Source organism: Rhinatrema bivittatum, chromosome 3 (assembly GCF_901001135.1).
Source record: "Rhinatrema bivittatum chromosome 3, aRhiBiv1.1, whole genome shotgun sequence".
Lineage (NCBI taxonomy): Eukaryota > Metazoa > Chordata > Amphibia > Gymnophiona > Rhinatrematidae > Rhinatrema > Rhinatrema bivittatum.
In genome coordinates, this window is record NC_042617.1 from 536,792,192 (window position 1) to 536,816,781 (window position 24,590).

Consider the following 24,590-nt stretch of genomic DNA (forward strand, 5'->3'; position numbering starts at 1 on the left):
CGGTGTGTCCTGAGAGACTTGTGGAGTATGGCTACAGATTACACTTCTCTCGCCTCCTCTGACCCAATGCATTTCAGTCTTCAACTCTGATCCTTTTCTCAATTGGCTCAACTACAGTTGGAAGTGGAGCCTCTCATCCAACAGAGGGCAGTTTAATTTGTACCTTCCTAGAAGTGTGGCCAGGGATTGATATTTCCCAAGAAGTCAGGGGGATTAAGGCCTATACTGGACTTGTAAAGACCGAATAAATTGCTGGTTTAGAAGAAGTTAAAGAGGAACTCTTTCCAGATGATTCTTCCTTTCATTCAATCGAGGGAGTGGATGGGTGTCTGGATCTGAAAGCTGCTAATGAACACATTCCCATTCATCCTGCCCACTGGAAGTTCCTCAGGTTCGTAGTAAAGGAAGTATACTATTAATACCAGGTGCTCCCCTTTGGCCTCTTGGCAGCCCTAAAGGTGTTCACAAAATGCCTTGTGGTGGTAATGGCACAGCTTTGTGTGCAAGGAGTCTGCATATTCCCATACCTAGATGACTGGTCAGTGATGAGTTCATCTCCATCAGGAATTCTGGAGTCCCTCGAGAAGTTCATTCATCTTCCCCAGTCTTTGCATTTCCAAGTCAACTTTACCAAGTCAAACCTGGTTCTGGCTCAAAGAAATCAGTTCATAGGAGCTTGGTTAAAGTCTCTTGGGGAAAAGGTAATTCTCTTTGTTGAAAGGACTGCATTGCTGGTTGGTCTAGTAAGAGACCTATTTTAGCAGGTTGGAGTGTCAAGATTGGTCCTGGTCCTTCTTTGTCACATGGTGGCTGTGGTACATGTGGTACCCTAGTCTTGTCTGCATATGCAGGACCTTCAATGGGGTCTCCAAAGTCAATGGGATCAGCTCTGTCAACCATTATTCCACCAAATATCTGTGACCTCTAGTTGACAGCATCCCTTCACAGTGGTGGAGGAAGCCAGAAATTCTACACATGGATTGGGGCGAGTAATAGGTCTACTTCATGGGATCTGTGAAGTACTTGCACTCTTTCTCATCGGGATGGGGGAGGGAGATGGAGGGGAGGGCAGCAAATACCGGTGTGATGTGGACCAAGGATTGTTGTTCCCAACAGAGTGATCTACAAATCGACCACCTGGAGCTTTGATCCATTCATAATGCTGTGAGGGCTCTCTCTCACCTCTGTTTGGAAAAGTGAATCTTAATCATATGGACAATCAAATGACCATGTTCTGCATAAATAAATAGGAAGATATAGGCTCTTAAGCCTTTTGTCAGGAGGCCATCCAAATCCGGGTTTGGGCTGGGCATCACAACGCCAATCTCCAGGCAACCTTTTTTGGAATCCAGAATGCATTGGCGGACAGACTCAGCAGAGTACTGAATCAAAAAACAGCAGACGGGGGGGTCATGTGATGTGCTGAGCCAGAGCACACATGTGTGCTCCTGGCTCCCGGTACCATCTTCTAAAAACACGATTTTGGGGCGATTTTAAAGACGAAGTGGGAACCAACAACCCATTGAAGATCAGTGCTTATGAATATTGATCGTTATATGCACAAATCGCCCTCGGGAATGTTGATAAAACCGGTTAAATGGGACGAAGAAAAGCCGAAAGTAAGTGAGGAGAAAATGGCCACCGCTACAATTCCAGCTGAAAACCTAACAGATTGTACTCTTAATGAAGCAACGATGCAAGTGATTACCACGGCAGTGAAAACAATGATTTCAGACCACTTTACATCAATTACTGCACAACTCTCGGATCTCAAATCAGCGATTACCGAATTCAGTCCCAGGTGGTAGCGTTGGAGGGCCGCATGACAATTGTGGAAGATGATACGATGGCGGCAGCTTGCACAAGCGCTACAAAAAATAATTACTATACAAGAGGATAAGTTGGACGAACTCAAAAATCATTCTCGTAGGAATAACTTACGTTCTATTGGGTTCGAAGAAGAAATTGAGAAGCACAAACTAGCCGAGATACTAACATCCTGGATACCAGAACAACTGGGCCTAGCTGACCAATATCGACCATGGCAATAGAAAGAGCACACCGCCTAGGCCCAAAAAAAGATGGCGACCGAAGACCACAAATTGTTATCACTCGTTTTCTAGATTTTCGTCTTAAACAACTAATTTGGCAAGCATCATGGAAGAAATCTCCGTTGCAGTACCAAAATAAACCCATTAAAATCTTTCAAGATTTTTCTGTCAAAGTAGCTGCGAAACGGAAGGAATTTGGCCCTATTTGTGTGTCATTGGCGACTAAGTAGGTTAAATTTGCTCTATTATTTCCAGCACGATTGAGAATATGGAATCATGGCGACCCACGGATCTTTGAAGATTCCCAAGAGGCTAAGAAATATATAGATGACCTGAAGTGACAATCTGTTGCAATGGCGGGCCCTGAGGTCAATTAAGTCTTTATTTAGTGGCACGAACTTTCGCGGACACACTTCAAGATTCATAGTGAAACATGACGAACCGCAAGAAACAGCATTTATTTTTCCTCTTTGGGACTTTGGTAACTCTTGCGACTGAGATGATTAATAACCCGTTTGAGATGGCACCGGACTACTGGCCCCCTACTCTCTACTAAGAGAGTACATATTGGTATTAATCAAGAAATGGGGAATAAGAAGAATGGTCTGAAATAATTTTTTGCTGGTCTGCAGCCACTAAATCCAACTTAGATGCTACAGCTTCCAGGCGCTGGGATTGATCCTTAAAAACTTGCATGAGACTCGCAGTTAAATCCCAACGTGAATCTAATGTCACTACTGCTGGTCTCGTCATAATCTTAAGGGGATCTGGAATAGTTGTAGTCTCTCGTAATACAGTTTCCAAAGGATGGTCTTTATCTCCTGAGAGAGCTGGTATATGTATTCCTCCTATAGCTCCTTCGTTCACCAAAGATGTCAATTGTGAAACATTCTCATCAGGTCCTCCAACCTGGCTCGATGCCCTGCTTCCCACAGCCATGGGACTAGTAGGTATATTAGCTATCTCCCATGTAATAGCATTGTTACCAGGGAATTTTTGCAATGGTGTTCTAGGTTCTGGCGGTGTAAGTGAAACATCCTCGGCGAAAAGGATACTCATTTACCTATTTCGCCAATGAGGTTTACCCGCAAAGGATCGGGAATGGAAACTACAAAGTCAGTGATGACCCATTGGTCTAATGGAAGTGAGGATTCTGAAGGGAAGATCCTCACTTTACCCTTCCTTTTGTGCAGCATTCTCTCTATATAATATGTAATATATACCAGGAAAGTTCAGGAAAATTAGATCAATGACTTCGTTGTATAATACTACCACTAATTGTGGGGACTGAAGCACTGGGAGAGTCAGGGTGGTCTTCTTGGAAAAAAAAATTCAATTTCTTTACAAAGCTGCACGCCGCTGCAAGCCCGATCTTAAGGGCTCCTCCCGGCATCAGGCGGATATGATGTCACAACGCCTCCGTTTCCGCACCAGGGCCCAATGAGGCCGATGAAAATAAACTCAGTTTTTGCAGGGCAATGTCTCCCTCAGAAAGGAACCTTTCCTCACCTCCTCCCGAACGGGTCAGTCCCAATTTTCACGCAGCTGCAAGCCCGATCTTAAGGGCTCCTCCCAGCGTCGGGCAGATATGACGTCATGAAGCCTCCTTTTCCGCACCAGGGCCCAATGAGTATGATGAAAATAAATTCAGTTTTTGCAGGGCGATGTCTCCTTCAGAAAGGGACCTCTCCTCACCTCCTCCCGAATGGGTCAGTCCCCTTTATCTTAACAGACAAGAAACCCATAGTGACTGATAAGGAGCATGCCAAATTGCAAAACAAAAAAGGTTTTAATCAGATTTTTGCTCATCAGGCACAACCAAACGCTGGGGTGTAGCGATTCTAATCCATAAATGGGTATCTTTCTCCCTAGAACAGCAATGGAAAGATAGCGAGGGACGGATCATGATAATTACAGGGAAATTATTTGGGAAGCCTGTTCTGTTAGCTTCAGTTTACGCTCCTAAGAGATATGACCATACATTTTTTGCCTACCAAGTTATCTGAGTTTACCTCGTCATCTATGATTATAGGGGTAGACTTCAATTGTGTTGTGGACCCCTCTTTGGATAGACAGTAACTAAAATTCCCGGTCTGGGAAAGAGCAAAGGTATCTCTTTTTTGTGTGAATCTCTTTCTTTGGCGCTCTTATCCTGAAGAACGGGATTACACACACTATTCTAAGGTACATCCTACAAAATCCAGAATAGATTACATACTGATGTCAGAATCTCTTTGTAAGGATATTAACTCAGTGGTTATAACACAATTAGTTATATCGGATCATTGCCCTGTTATATGTTCAATGGGAGGTCCCCCAGGTTTTCAATTTTTCAATAATTGGAGAATGGTACCAAAAAACAAAGCGGAAGCCGATCCAAGATGGCTAATAGCGATAAACACGAAGAGAAGGATCGGTAAAAAGGACTTTTACTGAATCTTGCAATGCAAGAATGGCTCTCTAAAAAAAACATGATTTTGCATCTTTTTTGCAAGAAAAATGGAAATATTATGCAGAAACCAATCACCATTTTGGTAGCCCTTCTCCGTACCTTCTCCATCGCAATTATATCTTTTTTGAGATGCGGCGACCAGAATCGTACACAGTATTCAAGGTGCGGTCTCACCATGGAGCGATACAGAGGCATTATGATATTTTCTGTTTTATTCACCATTCCCTTTCTAATAATTCCCAACATTCTGTTTGCTTTTTTGACTGCCGCAGCACACTGAACCGACGATTTCAATGTGTTATCCACTATGACGCCTAGATCTCTTTCTTGGGTTGTAGCACCTAATATGGAACCTAACATTGTGTAATTATAGCATGGGTTATTTTTCCCTATATGCATCACCTTGCACTTATCCACATTAAATTTCATCTGCCATTTAGATGCCCAATTTTCCAGTCTCGCAAGGTTTTCCTGCAATTTATCACAATCTGCTTGTGATTTAACTACTCTGAACAATTTTGTCTCATCTGCAAATTTGATTATCTCACTCGTCGTATTTCTTTCCAGATCATTTATAAATATATTGAAAAGGGTCCCAATACAGATCCCTGAGGCACTCCACTGTCCACTGAGAAAATTGTCCATTTAATCCTACTCTCTGTTTCCTGTCTTTTAGCCAGTTTGCAATCCATGAAAGGACATCGCTACCTATCCCATGACTTTTTACTTTTCCTAGAAGCCTCTCATGAGGAACTTTGTCAAACGCCTTCTGAAAATCCAAGTATACTACATCTACCGGTTCACCTTTATCCACATGTTTATTACCTCCTTCAAAAAAGTGAAGCAAATTTGTGAGGCAAGACTTTCCTTGTGTAAAGCCATGCTGACTTTGTTCCATTAAACCATGCCTTTCTATATGTTCTGTGATTTTGATGTTTAGAACACTTTCCACTATTTTTCCTGGCACTGAAGTCAGGCTAACTGGTCTCTAGTTTCCCGGATCGCCCCTGGAGCCCTTTTTAAATATTGGGGTTACATTTGCTATCCTCCAATCTTCAGGTACAATGGATGATTTTAATGATAGGTTACACATTTTTACTAACAGGTCTGAAATTTCATTTTTTAGTTCCTTCAGAACTCTGGGGTGTATACCATCCGGTCCAGGTGATTTACTACTCTTCAGTTTGTCAATCAGGTCTACCACATCTTCTAGGTTCACTGTGATTTGATTGTCCATCTGAATCATTACCCATGAAAACCTTCTCCATTACGGGTACCTCCTCAACATCCTTTTCAGTAAACACCGAAGCAAAGAAATCATTTAATCTTTCTGCGATGGCCTTACCTTCTCTAAGTGCCCCTTTAACCCCCTCGATCATCTAATGGTCCAACTGACTCTCTCACAGGCTTTCTGCTTCGGATATATTTAAAAAGGTTTTTACTGTGAATTTTTGCCTCTACAGCCAACTTCTTTTCAAATTCTCTCTTAGCCTGTCTTATCAATGTCTTACATTTAACTTGCCAACGTTTATGCTTTATCCTATTTTCTTCTGTTGGATCCTTCTTCCAATTTTTGAATGAAGATCTTTTGGCTGAAATAGCTTCTTTCACCTCCCCTTTTAACCATGCCGGTAATCGTTTTGCCTTCTTTCCACCTTTCTTAATGTGTGGAATACATCTGGACTGTGCTTCTAGAATGGTATTTTTTAACAATGCCCACGACTCTTGGACATTTTTTACTTTTGTAGCTGCTCCTTTCAGTTTTTTCTAACAATTTTTCTCATTTTATCAAAGTTTCCCTTTTGAAAGTTTAGCACGAGAGCTGTGGATTTACACACTGTTCCTCTTCCAGTCATTAAATCAAATTTGATCATATTATGATCACTATTGCCAAGCATCCCTACCACCGTTACCTCTCTCACCAAGTCCTGTGCTCCACTGAGAATTAGATCTAAAATTGCTCCCTCTCTCGTTGGTTCCTGAACCAATTGCTCCATAAAGCTATCATTTATTCCATCCAGGAACGTTATCTCTCTAGTGTGTCCCGATGATACATTTACCCAGTCAATATTGGGGTAATTGAAGTCTCCCATTATTACTGCACTACCAATTTGGTTAGCTTCCCTAATTTCTCTTAGCATTTCACTGTCCGTCTCACCATCTTGACCAGGTGGACAGAAGTTACAGAGGTGACAGAAGGTGTCAGAGTTATACTGGCTTTGCTATGCCAGTGCCAGTCTTTCTTCTGTTCCTCCAATGGATTACATAATTGACTGTTTCTGGTCCTATACATAGGAATGGGCCGTTGTCTTATGGTTCTGTTGGTAGTTTCACCTCCCATGTTCTTTTTAATTTGTTCTAATATCTGACATTATAAGATCAGTGTCGGGGCGGGGGGGGGGGGCCGCAGAGGAAAGCCAGTGAACCCTCCAGGGCCACTGGGTACTTTGTGCCTCTTGAGGAGCAAGGAGTTCTGGGTGTGGATGTATTTGGGGTGTATGGGGTATGTGGGGTATGTGTAGGTGTGGCTGTGGTTTGTGTGTGTGAGTGAGCAACTGGCTGGGGGGGGAGGGGGTGTAGGGGGAACCTCTTTCTGTTTGCAGGGCGTATTGTATTTGCGGCTGTTTCATTGTATGCCAAGCTGTTTTCTAAGGCCCAGGCTGGGGGGCCTTGGAAGTCCAAATGTGAATAATGACATTTTTAGGTGTCTTTCTGGATTCAAGGTATGGCGCAGGTTAAAATTGTCTCACTGAATGTGGACAGGGTGCACTCCCCGATTAAGCAAAAGAAGTTACTCACAATGTTTAAGCGCATGCGGGCCCAGATGGTATTCCTGCAGGAAACGCACCTTTCAGATAAGGAGCACGCTAAACTACAAAGAGACTGGGTGAGTCAATGCTACTTTTCCTCCTTTAGTTCGAGGAAGCGTGGTGTCGCCATTCTAATCCATAAAAATTTACCATTTCAATTAGCGCGCACATACCAGGATTCAGAAGGGAGATATGTGATTGCTTTAGGTCGAGTCTATGATCAGAAAATGGTGTTGTGTAATATTTATGCTCCTAATGTATATTCTCCTCTATTTTTTGCTTCCTTGGTGAGTCGTCTAGCTAAGTTCCCTAACTATCACCTGGTAGTCGGGGGGGGGGGGGGGGGTTTAATACAGTGGCTAATAAGCAGCTAGATATTAGACCCCCCGAGCCTATGCAAAATCAAGACAGGAGTAAAGGTGTCAATCTCTTATGTGATGAATTGCAATTAATGGACATCTGGCGGGTATTGCATCCCGGAGACTCTGATTTTACGTTTTTTTCTAACCCACACCAGTCTTATTCCCGATTAGATTACTTGCTGGTATTGGATAGCTGTTTCCCGAGGGTGACGGAGGCCACTATTGGTACTATTTCTATCTCTGATCATGCCCCTGTGACAGCAACAATACAATGTGGATCCAGGGCTCGCTCTCCATTCTCCTGGTGCATGCGTCCCGATTTATAGCTGGACAAAGTATTCCAGACTTATTTACAAAATCAATGGCTGGAATACCTAAAACATAATGCGACCCTAGATATGAGCACCGTGATTTTGTGGGAGGCTGGTAAGGTTGTGATGCGAGGTGCAATAATAGCATATGTGGCTAGAGCAAATAAAAAATGCAATGCTGAAATTCTGAGGTTAACTGCTGTTCTTAAACAAGCTCAACAACAACAAATGACCTCCATGACGGGGGAGTCCAAGGCGGTGGCTGACAGGGCAAAGGCTGCTCTTAATGGTTTACTACACCAAAGGGCATTTAAATCGCTCAGTTACTATCAGTATCACTTATATAAACAAGGGAACGGGGCAGGTAGACTGAAACCCAGCTTATTCGGCCTAGGGGGCAATGGGCAGCTGTAACGGGGATTAGGGATAGCCAGGGAGTCCACTTGAGTACCTCACCTGACATTGCCCGTAGATTTCGGGACTATTATGTCTCTTTATGGCTCTAAGCCTATGGCCGCTGATGTTGCTGAGTCCCTCTTTCAGGGGATCTCATGGCCCTCGCTAACTGTAGATCAGATTACTGCATTGAACAGCCCTATCACTAAGGGGGAAATCTGTGCTGTTATTTCCAAGCTTAAATTGGGCAAGGCAGCGGGCCAGGATGGGCTAGGCTCCGAATTTTACAAGATATTGAAATTTTCAGTCTTGTCCCCATTGCAGAAATATTATGCAGACTTTTTGTTCACTGATCGCCTGGCTGAGGACTCTAATCGGTCTGTCATTGTCGTTCTCCCAAAGGCAGGAAAAGATCCCTTGGAGGTGGGTTCTTATAGACCCATTTCCTTATTAAATGTAGACGTTAAAATCCTGGCAGCTGTCCTGGCGGCCCGGCTAAATGGAATTTTGCCCCTCCTTATTTCTAGAGATCAGACGGGGTTTGTTAAGGGGCGACAGGGGGTCTGCAATGTTTGGCGCTTGCTGGCGGTATTAAGCTATCAATCGATACCAGAGGCCCTGGTTTTGAGTCTGGATGCGGAAAAAGCATTTGATTCCTTATCCTGGGAATACATGTTCTGGGCTCTGCAACGTTACGGCTTCTCAGGGGCCTATCTCCAATGGCTGAAGGCTCTTTATTGTAACCCTAGCGCCACTATTTTGCTTAATGGGGGATCCACCGACCCTTTTCCTTTACACTGCGGGGTAGGCAGGGTTGTCCCCTTTCCCCATTGCTATTTATTTATTTATTTTTAACTTTTATATACCGACATTCTTGCATTAAATGCAAATCATGCCGGTTTACAGTGAAACAGAAAAAGCAGGAAAAAATTCCTTATTTGTGTTGGCATTGGAACCCCTGGTTATTCGGCTAAGAGGAGACCTGGGATTCACTGGGATTAGTGTAGATGGCCACCCTTTGAAGACTGCTTTGTTTGCAGATCACATCCTTCTGTTTGTGGGACAACCCTGTACCAGTGTGCCTACTATTATTCACCTTTTTGATTAGTTTGACTGGTGGTGGGGCTGAAAATCAATTATGGAAAGTCAGAGGCTTTGGTCCTAAATGCTCACCTGCCTGGAGCCTGGTACGGTCCCTTTCCTTTTCAGTGGGCCCCTGGCAAGATCAAATATCTGGGCGTCTGGATACCCCGAAAGCTGGCACAGCTTTATGAGTTAAATATTGCCCCATGTCTCCTTAAGCTTCAGGCGCAGCTGCAGCTCTGGACCCCATTGCCACTTTCCCTATTTGGTAGAAGTGCTCTTATTAAAATGGTAATGGTGCCACAGCTTCTCTATCTGCTGCATATGATACCCGTTGAGAGCTGGGGATCTTCAGCAATTGCGTGCTAGTTTACAAAAGTTTTTGTGGAAGGGGAAATGGGCTCGGTTGGCTTATGCGGTCCTGGAGCGCCCCCCAGAGCAGGGAGGGCTTAATTTACCAGATTTTAGACTCTATAATGTGGCTTGTCAGTTGTGGTATGTGGGTGAATGGATTACAGAAACTTACTCTTATTGTGATTCAGGGATGTTACATAAGATGTCTCAACCTAGCTCCCCTTTAAGTATTATTCAGATGCGCCCGGGGCTGTGAAGTACCATGGCATACCCTTGAATATTTTTACAACCTTGTATCCGAGCCTGGCGCTGGTTGCGGCAACAGTGGGGCTTGAGGGGCATAGCCTTCCTTTTTTTACCTTTTCTAGGGAATGCAAGTTTTGTGCTGGGGAGGGATAGCCGGGCTGACAATGGGGTGATATACATATTTCATTTGTTTGAACCCAATTCCCATGTCCTCCAAGATTTCGCTACTCTGACACACACGTTCCAACTGCCTACTAAGTGCTTTTATACGTACCTGCAAGCCCGTCATTATATTCAATCCCTCGCATGGTCTGTAGAGGAACTGACAGCAGAAACGACGTTTGCTACTAAGGTTTTTGACACTACCTAATACGATTACTGGATGCAAAAAATTAGGGCAGTCCTTGGGCCACGCAGGCCAATTACAGCATCTTACAACTCGTTGGACTGCCTTGTTGGACTCACAGTTGGCCCCGTCCTACCTGAAGAGCTGCTTTACGGCTCTTTACCAGTTATTGCCAGACGAGGGGCTGCGTGAGGTCCAATTCAAAATTCTTCATAATATTTTCTGTGATGATGTTTGCCGATTTCATATGAAGCTTACCCAGTCTTCTTTATCTAGCCGGTGTGGCGTTGTTGAGGGCAACTTATATCATCGTTTGTTGGCGTGCCCGCACGTGGCGCTTTTTTGGAAGTCAGTCCTTGATGTGATTAATGAAAGTACTGGTATTGTCCTCCCTCATATGGGTCGTCTTTTGATGGCACACCAACAGTCCTCTCAGGTTCCTGGTACGCGTTCCAGAGCAGATTTGAACACCTAGCGGTTATGATGGCGTGCCGTACCGTACTGGCTATCTGGACTGACTCCTTGACGTAGCCTTCTGTTGATGCGTGGTTTGGCAGGATGGCCTCTCTACTTCAGATGGAATTTATGGATTTTCGCCTTGGCAAGAGAAAACTGGATAAGATATATACTGCCTGTTGGAATGCATGTTATGCCCTGTTTCCTCTGGCTCTCCAAACTGAGCTTAATAACACTGGGTACAAGGCCGTATGGTCTTAAATGAGGTTAGGGGGGGGATGCGAGATCTGTCCGTGGTATGCATGCGGTATGAATGAGGATGCTTTGGAGCTGGGTATTTGGGGTGGGGATGGTAGGGTCAGGAGTGGATGGAGGGTATAAAAACGGAAAACCGGGGAGTACATTGACAGAGGATTGGTTGTTGAACCACACATTTTTGTGCAACGCTTGTATTGTATGCAGTTTTTTTTTCTGTTTGCATCTGTTATTGTTATTTCAGATTTGTGTAACGTCTTCCTATTAATAAAAATTATTTTGAAAAAAAAAAAACCGAACATACTTCACCCCACCCAATTTGGTTTCAGGAAAAATTTAAGCACAGAAACATTACTCCTTTCACTAAATGACACAGTACTTCGAGGATTCGACAAAGGAATAAGTTACATTTTATTACTCCTGGATTTATCAGCCGCTTTCGACACAGTCAACCATTCCATCTTATTCGACAGACTATCCGAAATAGGGGCAACAGGTACTATACTAAAATGGTTCACCTCCTATTTATCTCAAAGAAGTTTCCAAGTAATATTCAACAACAACCTATCGAATAAAGTAAACTTAAATACATGAGTCCCACAAGGTTCTGCCCTGTCAGCTACACTTTTCAATATCTATCTCCTACCAATTTGTCACACTCTGGATTGCTAGGTCTGACTCATTTCCTATACGCTGATGACATTCAAATACTGGTTCCAATACAGAATACGCTTGAAGAAACCTACGAGAGAATAACTATCTCACAAAAATCAAACAATGTCTATCCACCCTAAAACTCATAATAAACATCGAGAAAACCGAATTAATCATCCTAGACAAAAAAGTCAATGACTCACGCATGCAACCACTCAAAACAGAAAACGCCAAAACTATAATCTCTCCTGTTAACCATGCTAGAAACCTAGGAATCACCATAGACAAAGAATTATCATACAAAATCCACATAACAAAATTAAAGAAGGATATCACAAATTACTCACACTCAGACGTCTTAAGCCTTTCCTTACACAGAATGATTTTAGAACAATCCTGCAACTACTCACATTTTCCAACATAGACTACTGCAATTCCCTACTCCTTGGCCTACCATTTGCTCCCATCCGTCCACTCCAAATACTACAGAACGCAGCTGCCAGAATTCTAATAGGAACAAAGAAACACGAGCATATTACTCCAACCCTCATCTCTTTACACTGGCTTCCAATAAAATACCGAATTGACTACAAAGTTTTAACAATCCTCCACAAAATAATCATAGGACAGTACAACTACTGGCTAAGCAATCACATCGAACTACACACTACTAAAAGGAACCTTCGCTAATAAAGGCCTCCTCAAAATTCCTCACGTAAGAACCACTCATCTGATCTCAACCCGTGAGAGAGCTATATCCATCGCCAGCCCTGCACTATGGAACTTTTTACCAATCAGTTTAAGAAGACAACCAAACACCAAAACCTTTTAAAAAAAGAGTTAAAAACCTTGCTTTTCACCAGAGCCTATTCAGATGTAATCAACCATCATAACCAACAGACTCCCACCCAATACAACACCAAGAAATCAGAGATCCCATCGTGTCCACCCGTGGAGTCTCATCATAACCGCTAAACCCACTATACACTACTCAAGAACCTTTACAAGATGTTATAACCAACACTTTTTGTTGCTTCTATTTTATACCTATTATACTCACTATTGAAACCCCGACGTAACTATGTTAACCTATTATGATTACTGTAAACCGTTATGATGGCGAAACCGAATCACAGTATATAAAACATGTTAAATAAAATAAAATGTTAAAATCTTGCATAGATCTATTTTTTGGCCTCACAGAGCCTTCTTAGCAGGGATTGCATCATCTGATCAGTGCCTTAAATGCTCACAAGCACAAGCTTCTCTTTCATTACTTGTGGGAATGTAAAACAATTCAAACTTTTTGGAAATCAGTAGCACAATTTGGGGTCCTGCCTTTTGCATTCTTGGTATTAAGGACAAATATTCTATGAATTCTGAAGCTTTGTTATTACTAACCAAAGGGTATTAATTGCGCTGAGGCTATCACTTTGTGAATGGCTGAATCATCTGTGCCCCTCACTGGAGAACTGGTGCAACTTAAAAGTTGGAACTATATCTTTTGGAAAGCAGATCAATCCTTGAAGCATCAAAGAAAAAGAAAAAGCGTCACAAGGACACTTGGAAACCGTTCTTGTTGGAGATGCCCAGGGACTTGCTAAAGCATCTGCGGATGGTCTAGTACCAAACTTAATTGAGGCTACTATTTACCTATCAGTTGCTATTTACTATTTTCATCATGGTCACACTAACTTTGACTGTTAAGTATCAATTGCTTGGGTGGGAGGGGGAAGAAATACTGCTATGTTTATTGCTCTTGTCATATTATCCTTATTGTGTTCAAGACCTGTAATTGATGTGGCATGATTGTGAGTTGTTGCAAGCCAAGTTGAATAAAAACAGTTTAAAAAAACAAACAAAAAAAACAAAAACAAAAACAGCAGACAACTTAGTCAGTAGCTGGTGTAATCAGATGATCAGCCTATTTGCCTCAGAGGTCGACAGGAAGGTTGAGAAGTTCTGCTCAATGCTTAATGCATCTGAGCAGCTTTGATCAGGTCCTGATGCTTTTCTGCTAAATTGGAACGTCTGTCTACTCTGTACACTCAGGAGGATGACAGACTATCAGTTGAACCTACCATCTCTGGTACACAATAGTCAGCTCCTTATGCCTTCCAAAGAAGGTGGAGGATGTACTGATTTCACAGCTAAAACGACTTTGACCAGAAGATTCTATAGTTTCAAGTGGAAGAGGTTCTTGATTTGATATGGGGCCAGCCATCTGGATCCCTTCTCCTGTAGTCAATGGAATTTGCTTCGATAGCTATACTTCCTCCTTGTTCTCAGGCCTTATCACCTCTTCAGTCAAAGTTCATCTCAGTTCCATTGCAGTATACTGCCAGCTAGTGGAAGGAATTCCTATCTCCCTCCATCTTTTGGTATACAGATTCATGAAAGGACTGTGGCATTCCAGTCCTCCTTTCAGTACATTTCCAGTACCTTGGGGCCTCAATGTAGTCTAGCTTAACTCATGAAACCTTTCGAACCTCTTGTGTTGGAGGACTTGACGTTTCTCATGTGGAAAGTGTTTCTCATGCCCTTCACTTTGGCATGCAGAGTAAGTGAACTACAGGATCTAGTTTCATATTCATCATACCTGCAATTTTATCACCTCCAAAAGTAATTTCTGTGTCCCATATTAATCAAGCTATTGTACTACCTATATTCTTTCCAAGACCACATGCACACAAAGGAGAACAGGCTCTTCATTCCTTTGACTGTATGAGTACCCTGGCATACTGCCTAAAGAGGATTCATAAGAACAGAAGAAATACCATGCTGGATCAAGACTAAGGTCCAGCAAGTCCAGCATTCTTTTGCATACAGTGGCCAAGTCAAATTGCAAGTTTCCTACAGATGCCATGAAGTAGATCTCCTTCCTGTTATTTGCTCCCTGAGATAGCACCCTTGCATCAGGCCTGCTGTAACCAATTACTTTGAAACATCTAGTCTAGGCTCTCCTGGAATCTGCAAATAAAGAATGGCCTTATCCATCTTCTGGGCAAATTGTGGGAAAGAAATGTCTACTAGCAGGCAGTGATTTCCTGCTGGTTGTTGACAAGGCTCCAAGGACAGTTCCAAAGAGTACTCCTCTTTATAGCCACTCTATTTTACTATCAAAGTTGTCCGAGGATTCTTCTGAGCCACTCTTCTCCACTGACTGGGAAGAGTTGCAAGATCTAACAAACCTGTGAAAGATAGGCACCAAAAGCACATGTTTAATAGAAAACTTCTCCATAATGAGGAGATGACAATCACTACAACTACTCAGTCATTCTGGTCAACCTAACCCCTTGATATGTTTGGCAATGACACATAAGTCTGAACTGAAGACAGCAAAATATCCAGTGCCCACAGTGAAGCCACTGGAGACAGATTGTTTGATACACCTGTAGAGGTCAAGGTGTCAAATGTAGGCATTAGATGAGTTTTTCATAGAGTCATTCAACCAACTCTGAAAGGAACATCTCAAGTGACAGAATTGGAGAGGGATCTGCGACACAGTAGATAACAGCAAAATGATCAATTGACCCATCTAGTCTGCCCAGTAAGGGATTAGATGTCCACAAAAGCTGTGTGGACATCCAGATCTTGGCCCTTGGGAGATCAGCAGAGACTGACCTCAGGATAAGTTTGACAGTACTGCGGAAACTATTGTTTCAGAGGGAGGCACTTTGATAATATTTGAGCGCTTGGAGTAGTGCATAGATGGAGAACACTGAGATACCAAAATCTCTGCTAGAATCTTGGTACTCACCTGCTTCGATTTGAGAATTGAATCCATTGAGCCTCTATCATGATAACAAACAGAGGGGAGCAGGACTATTCCAGGTCCTATCATTGGACAGAGGCATTGAAACAGCTAACGACTACTTCAATGAGGCCTGGTCACTAGTTCCACTGATAGTAAGTCCAGCTTACATTGATCAACTAGGTCAAAGTCTCTCCTGCAGATGCCATATGCAAGATGTAGTTTCCTTTAACCAAACACTCATAAACAATCTGTGAAGGGCATCTTTTGGAAACATTTGAATCTGCTAGCTTGCTTCTCAAGACACAATTTGGAAAATAATTGATAGAAAATCAAAAGATTAAATTTTACAGTGAATGAAGAATGTGCTGAAAGAAGAAAATGTGACCATGCTGCATGTACCGAATCTGTGGTCACATACTGAGATGAGGCAGCAGTAATAAAATCAAAGAAAATTGGAAAGGTGCCGAAAATCCTAACTAGGGAGTCTAAAAGGATGAAAAACAAGATATCCAACTAGAAGAAAAATCTTCAGAGCAACAAAGGAGGAAAAAAACAAGAAAACCCATTTGCAGATACCCAGCTGGATAACCTCCACTGACAGATAAGAAAAAAACTGTGGAGCAATAGTTTGATAGCATGTGGGAAACCCTGTGCATGCTCAGAAGTTTTTATTATAAAGCTTTGGAAGAATCTTCCATATTGACACAAGAGAGACCCATATAGAGAAATATTGATGGACTGTAGGTGGCACCTGAGGGTATAGGGCAGAGTCAGTCAAAACTTCTCTGTCTCCATCTGCTGATGGGGAGGCAAAACCCAGGAGTCTGGTCTGATCCGGGTACATACAGGGAACCCCCATTTATCTGTGTGGATACTTGTTCCTGCTTATATCAAAGAATAATAGTTAAAGCAAGGGCAAGGAAGAGAAATGGAAATTGAATGTCACAGCCAGACACTAGGTAGAAGAATTAACAGCAGATGTGAAAGATTGGGTTTATCAGTGAGAAATAACACAGCTAAGGAAAATCATATTCATATTTTTCCTGAGACAATCATACTGCCTAATTTAACCATATCAGAATATGTAAAATTTCACTAACTCCATCTCATCCTACCTAATACATGAAGTCCCTATTAGAGGTACTGGCTTCTCTTCTCCATATCCTAGTCCCACAATTCAGGTTAAGTAACAAGTACTGGCAGTTTATTGCCACCCTGATAGAAGCAGACCATAACAAGATATTTTGAGATTCTGAAAGAAAATTGGAAAAGGATATTATACTCACTGAAACATGCTGCTTAGCAGGAAGAGGCACCTCAAAGGGAATATCTGTATCCTGAAAGTCTGAGTGGTCAAGAGCATCAAGGTTTCCTTCTTCAATTGCCTTGGAAGGAAGCAAGAACACATAAAACTACTATACCTCTACAGGCCCTCTTGCTGTCTCTTTGCATATTTTAGTTATAATTTTGAGAATTCAGATTTCATTGGTTGTATAATGAAGTATGAAATAATCAATAAAAAGTGCAATAAAAGGCTGCACTTTGCAGTAATCATTATTAATATTATTATTAGTAGCCAATAGCAGAAGCATTAATTTGCTACATCTAAACATAAAGGGACTTATATCTGGAAGCGGAGTTAACAGAACAAGTGACAGATCAACAAGTGCATCAGGCACAAAAGAACTGAGTTAGAATAAGAAGATTGAGAGAAAAAAACATAACATAAAAAGAGAGAAAAAATTGGGAATCTAGTCATACACAAAGATAAACAAAGTAAGGGATAAGTAATTTGTTCCAAGAACATTGCATGCTTAATATGACAAGGAAATAATATGCAGCCCCTTGGGCTAAGTACTTACATCAACAAGGTCCAAAAATCGGTTTAGGAAGATGAATGCCATATTTTCCCAGCCCACTATCTGGATATTGGAAAAAGAGAGAGAACATGAGCAAGTGCTGCAAACAATGTAAAGCAGAGTTGCTTACCTGTAACAGGTGTTCTCACAGGACAGCAGGATGTTAGTCCTCACATATGGGTGACATCATCAGGATGGAGCCCAATCACGGAACACTTTTGTCAAAGTTTCTAGAACTTTGACTGGCACCCACTGGGCATGCCCAGCATGGCACCAACCCTGCATTCAGTAGGGGTCCCCCTTCAGTCTCGTGTATAGCAAGAAGTACATGCGAAAAATAAAATAAAGTGCAAGCGAACCCAACTCCACGGGGTGGCGGGCGGGTTTCGTGAGGACTAACATCCTGCTGTCCTGTGAGAACACCTGTTACAGGTAACAACTCTGCTTTCTCACAGGACAAGCAGGATGGTAGTCCTCACATATGCGTGAGTAGCGAGCTGAGGATGCCCGAGCAATGCACAAAGGCACCCAAAGACGTGCAACAGGCACAACAACAGGGGTGGATTTGGGTAGGAGAGCATCCTGAAAACCCTGAACGGGTCGCTGGTAGGATGTTGGGTAGTTAAGCTGAGAATAAGTTGTGTAGAATAGACTGGCCAAAAATGGAATCTTGCCTGCTAGCCTTATCCAAGCAATAATGGGCTGTGAAGGTATCGAGAGAGCTCCAGGTCGCAGCTTTACAAATATCAATAAGTGGCACCGAACAAAGGTGTGCCACTGAGGTTGCCATGGCCTTAACAGAGTGTGCTTTTACACAGTCTTGTAGCGGAATGCCTGCTTGCTGGTAGCAAAAGAAGATACAGTCCGCCAACCAGGAGGAAAGGGTCTGTTTTCCCACTGGATTTCCCAATTTGATGTTATTGAAAGAAACAAATAATTGAGTGGACTTCCTATGGGCTGACATGCGCTCCAGATAAAAGTCTAGGGCACGTTTGCAGTCCAGGGAATGTAGAGCCTATTCTCCTGGGTTTGAATGGGGCCTTGGAAAGAAAGTTGATAAGATGATGGATTGATTAAGATGAAATTCCGACACTACCTTCGGTAAAAACTTAGGGTGTGTACAGAAGACCACACTCTCATGTAGAATTTTAGTGTAAGGCGGGTAAGATTACTAATGCCTGTAACTCACTAACCCTGCGAGCGGATGTTGTAAAGAGAAGAAAAATTACTTTCCAGGTGAGATAGCGGAGATTGCAGGAGTTGAGAGGCTCAAGCGGAGGTTTCATGAGATGCCCTAAGACTACGTTAAGGTCCCAAGCGGGGGCCGGAGGGTGCAATGGAGGTTTCAGGTGGAGCAAACCTCTCATGAAGCATGTGACTAAGGGCTGTGTCGAAATAGAGACATCTTCCATGCCGTAATGGAAAGTAGCTACCGCACTGACATGCACCCTTATAGAGGAAGTTTTCAGGCCTGATTCTGACAGATGCCAGAGATAGTCCAGAAACTTCGCAGTGGAACAAGAGAAGGGGTCTATGGACATGGACGTGCACCAGACCGTAAACCTTTTCCACTTAGAACGATAAGAGCATCTCGTGGAAGGCTTTCGTGAAGCTACCAGGACTCGGGAAACCGACTCTGAAAGGTTAAGGGGTTGGAGTATTAACCTTTCAACATCCAGGCCGTCAGGGATATGGCTTGGAGGTTGGGGTGGTGTAAGCACCTGTCATTCTGAGTTATCAGAAGCGGATCCTCCCCTAGAGGGATGCGCCGGCGAACTGATAGGTCCCGGAGGATTGGGAACCAGACTTGGGGTGGCCAGTGAGGGGCTATCAGAATCATGAAGCCCTTGTCCCTTCGTAACTTCACGAGAGTCTTCAACATGAGTGCAAGTGGAGGGTACGCGTAGAGGCGACCGCTGGACCACTAGAGGGCAAAAGCGTCCCTTGGCTGTGAGTGGCGGCTGTGAGTGATCGAGCGGAAGTTCTCTACTTTGCGGTTGTGGATGGACGCAAAGAGGTCTATTTGTGGATACCCCCAACGTTGGAAGATTGTGTCTGCTACCGTGGAGTTGAGAGACCATTCGTGCAGATGGAAGGTTTGACTCAACTTGTCCGCTAGAACATTGTCCACGCCCAAGTAAGTCACTCTGAGGTACATCGAGTGGGAAAGAGCCCACGCCCATATCTGTGCAGGTTCCTGACACAGAAGGTAGGAGCCCGTTCCCCCTTGCTTATTGATGTACCACATCGCCACCTGGTTGTCGGTCTGAATTAGGATGGCCTTGTTTGAGAGGCAGTCCTGAAAGACTCTGAGGGCATATCTGATCACACGAAGCTCCAGGAAATTTATCTGATGTATGGCTTCCTCTGGAGACCAGGTTCCCTGAGTCTGTAGGCCGTCGACATGAGCACCCCAACCTAGGTTTGAGGAGTCCGTTGTCAGGATAATTTGAGGTTCTGGAATTTGAAAGGGAAGGCCTTGAAGAAGATTGGAGAGCCGCATCCACCAGGCCAGTGACAGGCGGAGCTGTTTGGTAACGTGGACAATGCAGGACATTGATTGATAAGCCTGAGCCCATTGGGACTTCAGAGTCCATTGCATGACTCTCATGGCGAGCCAAGCCATTGGAGTGACATGTACAGAGGATGCCATGTGACCCAGCAAAATGAGGAAATGACGAGCTATCGTGTAATATCGATCCTGGAGGCATTGTGCTAGGGACATGAGAGTACGAGCTCGATCCTGAGGGAGGAATGCTTTCGCCTGCACAGTGTCCAGGTCGGCTCCTATGAAGGATAGGGCTTGAGATGGAACTAGGCTGGACTTGGGATAGTTGATCAGAAACCCGAGAGACAGCAATGTATGGAGAGTTAGACATAAGGAGGCTAGTGCGTCCTTTTGAGTTGGAGCCCTTATCAGCCAGTCGTCGAGATAAGGGTAGACATGGATGCCTTGACACCTCAGGTAGGCCGTGACCACTACGAAGCACTTGGTAAAGACTCAAGGTGCGGATGCTAGGCCGAATAGCAGTACCTGGTTCTGGAAGTGCTGGGGGCCGACTAGGAATCGAAGGAATTTGCGGTGAGACGGAGTGATCGAGATGTGTGTGTACGCGTCCTGAAGATCCAGACAGCAAAGCCAATATTCTCTTTGTAGAAGAGGACGTAGAGAGCCCAAGGTTACAATCCTTAACTTTTCCTTCTGTAGATACTTGTTTAAGGCATGCAGGTCCAGGATTGGATGAATGCCTCCTGACTTTTTTGGAATGAGGAAATACCAGGAATAGATCCCCTGCCCCTCCTGGGAGAGAGGCACTGGTTCTATCGCCTGGGACCTCAGGAGGGTTGAAAACTCCTCCTCCAGAAGAGAGGAGTGGTTGAATGATCCCCACGTCAGTCGAGGTGGGGAGTCTGCCGGTACAGTCAGGCAGTTGAGGTAGTAACCTTGAGTCAGTACAGTGAGCACCCACTGATCTGAAGTGATCGTGTGCCATATGTCGGTGAAGTGGCAGAACCGGCCGCTGATGGGTAAGGACGGTAGAGGAGGTTGTCTTATGCTCTCCAGCGAGGAGTCAAAATCCAGCAGCTGGGCCCAGTGGAGGAGCTGGCTGAGTTTTTTGAGGCCTGGATTGTCTGGTCTGACCTTTCTGGTAAGGTCGGGAGGGGCAACCTCGAGTAGCAGGAGGATAATATCTCTGTGGCTTGAAGGACAGCCGCTAAGAGTCTCTTTGGAATGTCCTTTTAGAGATGGACGGGAGATCAGAAGGCACCGATGAAAGCTAGAGTAGCGTCTCGTGGTGGTCTTTGAACTGTGCTATGGTCTCCTGGATTTTGTCCCCGAAGAGATTATCTCCAGCGCAGGGCAGGTCAACCAACCGGTCCTGTACTTCTGGTCTTAAGTCAGAGGACTTCAGCCAGGCCCATCTACGTGCACTAATCCCCGCTGCGGACACCCTGGAAGCAGTATCAAAAATATCATAGGCAGCGCGGACCTCATGTTTGCCAGCATCTAGACCCTTTTGAGGCAGGGCATTGAGATGATCCTGAAACTGGTTGGGTAAAGATTCAGAAAATTCCTGGATCTTTTTAAATAGGTCCCTGTTATACTGGGTTACGTATAATTGGTAGGAAGCAATGTGAGAAATAAGCATTGGGCCGTGAAAAACATGACGGCCAAATGCATCCAGGGCCCTCTGTTCTTTCCCTGGAGGTATGGAAGAATGAGGCTTAGAACGTCGTGCCTTTTTCTGGGCTGACTCTACAACCACAGAATGGTGATCCAACTGTGGTGTTTGGAAACCAGGGGCTGTCTGTACCAGGTAGGTGGCATCTGTTTTTCGATTCACCAGTGGTACAGAGCCTGGATGCTCCCAATTCCTCTTCAACAAGTCCAGGAGGACTTCATGAACAGGTATGGACATGATCTCCTTGGGTGTATCTATGAACTGGAGCACTTCCAGCATCTTGTATCTGGAGTTCTCTTCCGTCTGAAGTTGGGATGGTATGGCTTCAGACATTTCCTTTATAAAATTAATAAAGGTCAGGTCCTCTGGAGGAGAACATCTTCTCTCCTCAGGGGGAGAAGGCTCTGAAGGTAGATCATCAGAATCCTGAGAAGAATCATCTGTCCAAGGATCGTAAAGCTGATCACCTTCTCCCATAGGATCTCCAGAGGGAAGTAATGGTGCTATTCCTGAAGGATCAGGCCTAGGCACCGATGGCATCGGAGGCGGCACCGACGGCATCGATGGAGGCACCGATTGAGGACGATGCAGTATCGATGGTATTGGTGACATCGATGGGCGAGTCGTTGGCAAGATCCCAGACAGCCTGGGCATAGGTTCTGGTCTCGGTGTTTCCACGTCGTCCGATAAAGGAATCAGGGTGGAAGGAGTTGGACATACTGGTATCCTCTGTTTCTCCAGTGGAAGGGCACCAATCAACGCATCCAGTCTGCCGATTAGTGGTGCGAGCGCTGTGGGAATCGGGTCGACGACTGGGGCTGGCATCAGTGCCAGCGTCGATGGAGGCTGGAAGCCCTGCAGTGCCTTTCTGATGGCCTCTTGGATCATCTGATCCAATTCCTCGTGGAAGCTTGGGGAATGGAACCCCAGCTCCGGAGTAGGAGGCAGCACTGGCGTAGCCGGAGGGTCCACCAGTGAAAGTGGAGTCGCGGCTCCTGGCACCAATGAAGTTGGGGAACGCCTCGGTGACCCAGTTGCAGAGGAGGATGGTGCCTTCTCTGGACGGGATTTCTTTGTCGGTGGCTCTGTCGACACCGATGCCAAGGGCTTGCCTGGATCAGCAGACTGAGCATTGCGATGACGGTGTCGACACTTTTCACGATGTTTTCCTCGGTCCTTCTCCAGAGCCAAAGAGGAAGAAGTCTATGCCTTCGGAGTAGTTGGTGCTGGGTGGACAGCATCGGCTCAGACGATGTCGAAGCACTTTATGGAGTCAGTAGCTTTGCCTGAAAAAGAAACTCCATCTTTTCTGAGTGGGCCTTATGGCCCTTTGGTGTCATTTGGGCACATTTGGTGCAAGTTAAGATGTCGTGGTCCGACCCCAAACACAACACACAGACCCTATGCGGGTCTGTGATGGACATTGTCCGAGGACAATCGAGGCACCGCTGAAAACCCAATGCCATGGCTTCGGCAAAAATTTAGCCGCAGTGCGGTCGATGGCCAGTAGGCCCCAAAGGGAACACTTGAAGGGAATAGACCACAAACGTGGGTAAAGCCTTACCTTACAACCGCGGACTACGGAATCGATAGGGGAACCCCTATGGGATAGAATTTTTTTGAAATTTTGAAAATAAGTTTCGTGAGGAAATTCCTGTCAGGAATCTCTAGTGAGCTCCTTAACCTGCGTGGCTACTGCTGTACGGAAAAAAAAGAGACTGAAGGGGGACCCTCGCTGGATGCAGGGTTGGTGCCATGCTGGGCATGCCCAGTGGGTGCCAGTCAAAGTTCTAGAAACTTTGACAAAAGTGTTCCGTGATTGGGCGCCATCCTGATGATTTCACCCATATGTGAGGACTACCATCCTGCTTGTCCTGCGAGAACAACCTTTATTATCTAACTACATCAATGTCATAGAACAAGGCAGAAAAATTCCTTTTCCTGTCATTAACCCGCTTTGCTGCCTTTCTCTGAGGTAGCAATGACAACCAGTACACAGGGTATTTCTCATTCATACACTATTCTTTGCAGTAGAGCAAGGTGCAGGAAAGAGCCCCCCTGATCATTTTACAGGATAGCTTTTACTCTATCTCTTGCTCTGTGGGGTCCAGTTGCTTTACTCTTACCTTAGCAGCAGTGCCAGCTTCATAGAAGCATTTATCTGAGGGAATAAGCTCGGTGTGTCGCAATAAAGAAGCTGAGAGTTTGGCTGCAAGAATTTCCTGAAAAACATTAAAACTCCATTTATTTAATTAGCTGTGAGAGTTTATATACTATACATATGATTGTCTAGATTGTCAGAGCCTGTGCACTGCATGATGGATACACATGTGCATGAAGACACAAAATGCATATACATATGGAAACATACAATAGCTTTTATGACTCTATCTCCAGATCACTAAAACTCTGGGAGAGATGCCTTGCTTCCATTAATGCCCTACTCACAAATCTCCAACTTGCCCTAAACACCACCAAAACTAAGCTGCTCTTCATATCCCAACACCAAATCCCCAAACCCTCCCTTGCAAATGACCCAGCATTTAGTTCTATCTCTGCTCAGCCCTTTGTACGAGACCTCGGTGTACAGATTGATCAGCAACTGAACCTAAAGAAATACATCAACACTATCCTCAAGGAAGGTTTCTTTAAGCTTAATGTCCTAAAAAAACTAAAACCCTTACTTCATTCCCATGATTTTCGCACTGTCATTCAGGCTACCCTCGCCTCTAAAATGGACTACAGCAACTCTCTTCTCCTAGGTCTCCCCTACTCCACCATAAAACCGCTTCAAATGCTCCAGAATGCGGTAGCGAGGATCATTACAAATGCCCGCAAATCTGACCATATCACCCTCATCCTTAAAGACCTCCATTGGCTCCCGATCCCCTCACGCATCCTCTACAAAACACTATCATTCATAAATCTATCTATAGACACAATTCCAACTGGCTTGATGAACCGTTCCGCCTCATACATTCTAACCGTCCCACCAGAGGAACCCTCCATGTTCC

The 24,590-nt window shown here is 44.3% G+C and overlaps 1 protein-coding gene across 1 annotated transcript in view; it reads right to left on the minus strand.

Annotated features, from left to right (window-relative positions):
• Nucleotides 1–24,590, minus strand: part of IFT172 (intraflagellar transport 172) — a 649,332-nt gene that overhangs the window by 11,962 nt on the left and 612,780 nt on the right. The window contains exons 43-45 of the mRNA XM_029596359.1: nt 23,703–23,798; nt 17,396–17,455; nt 16,820–16,918 (exon numbers count right to left, since the gene is read on the minus strand). Of these exons, the coding sequence (XP_029452219.1) occupies nt 16,820–16,918; nt 17,396–17,455; nt 23,703–23,798 (255 nt within the window). The remainder of the gene's footprint in view (nt 1–16,819; nt 16,919–17,395; nt 17,456–23,702; nt 23,799–24,590) is intronic.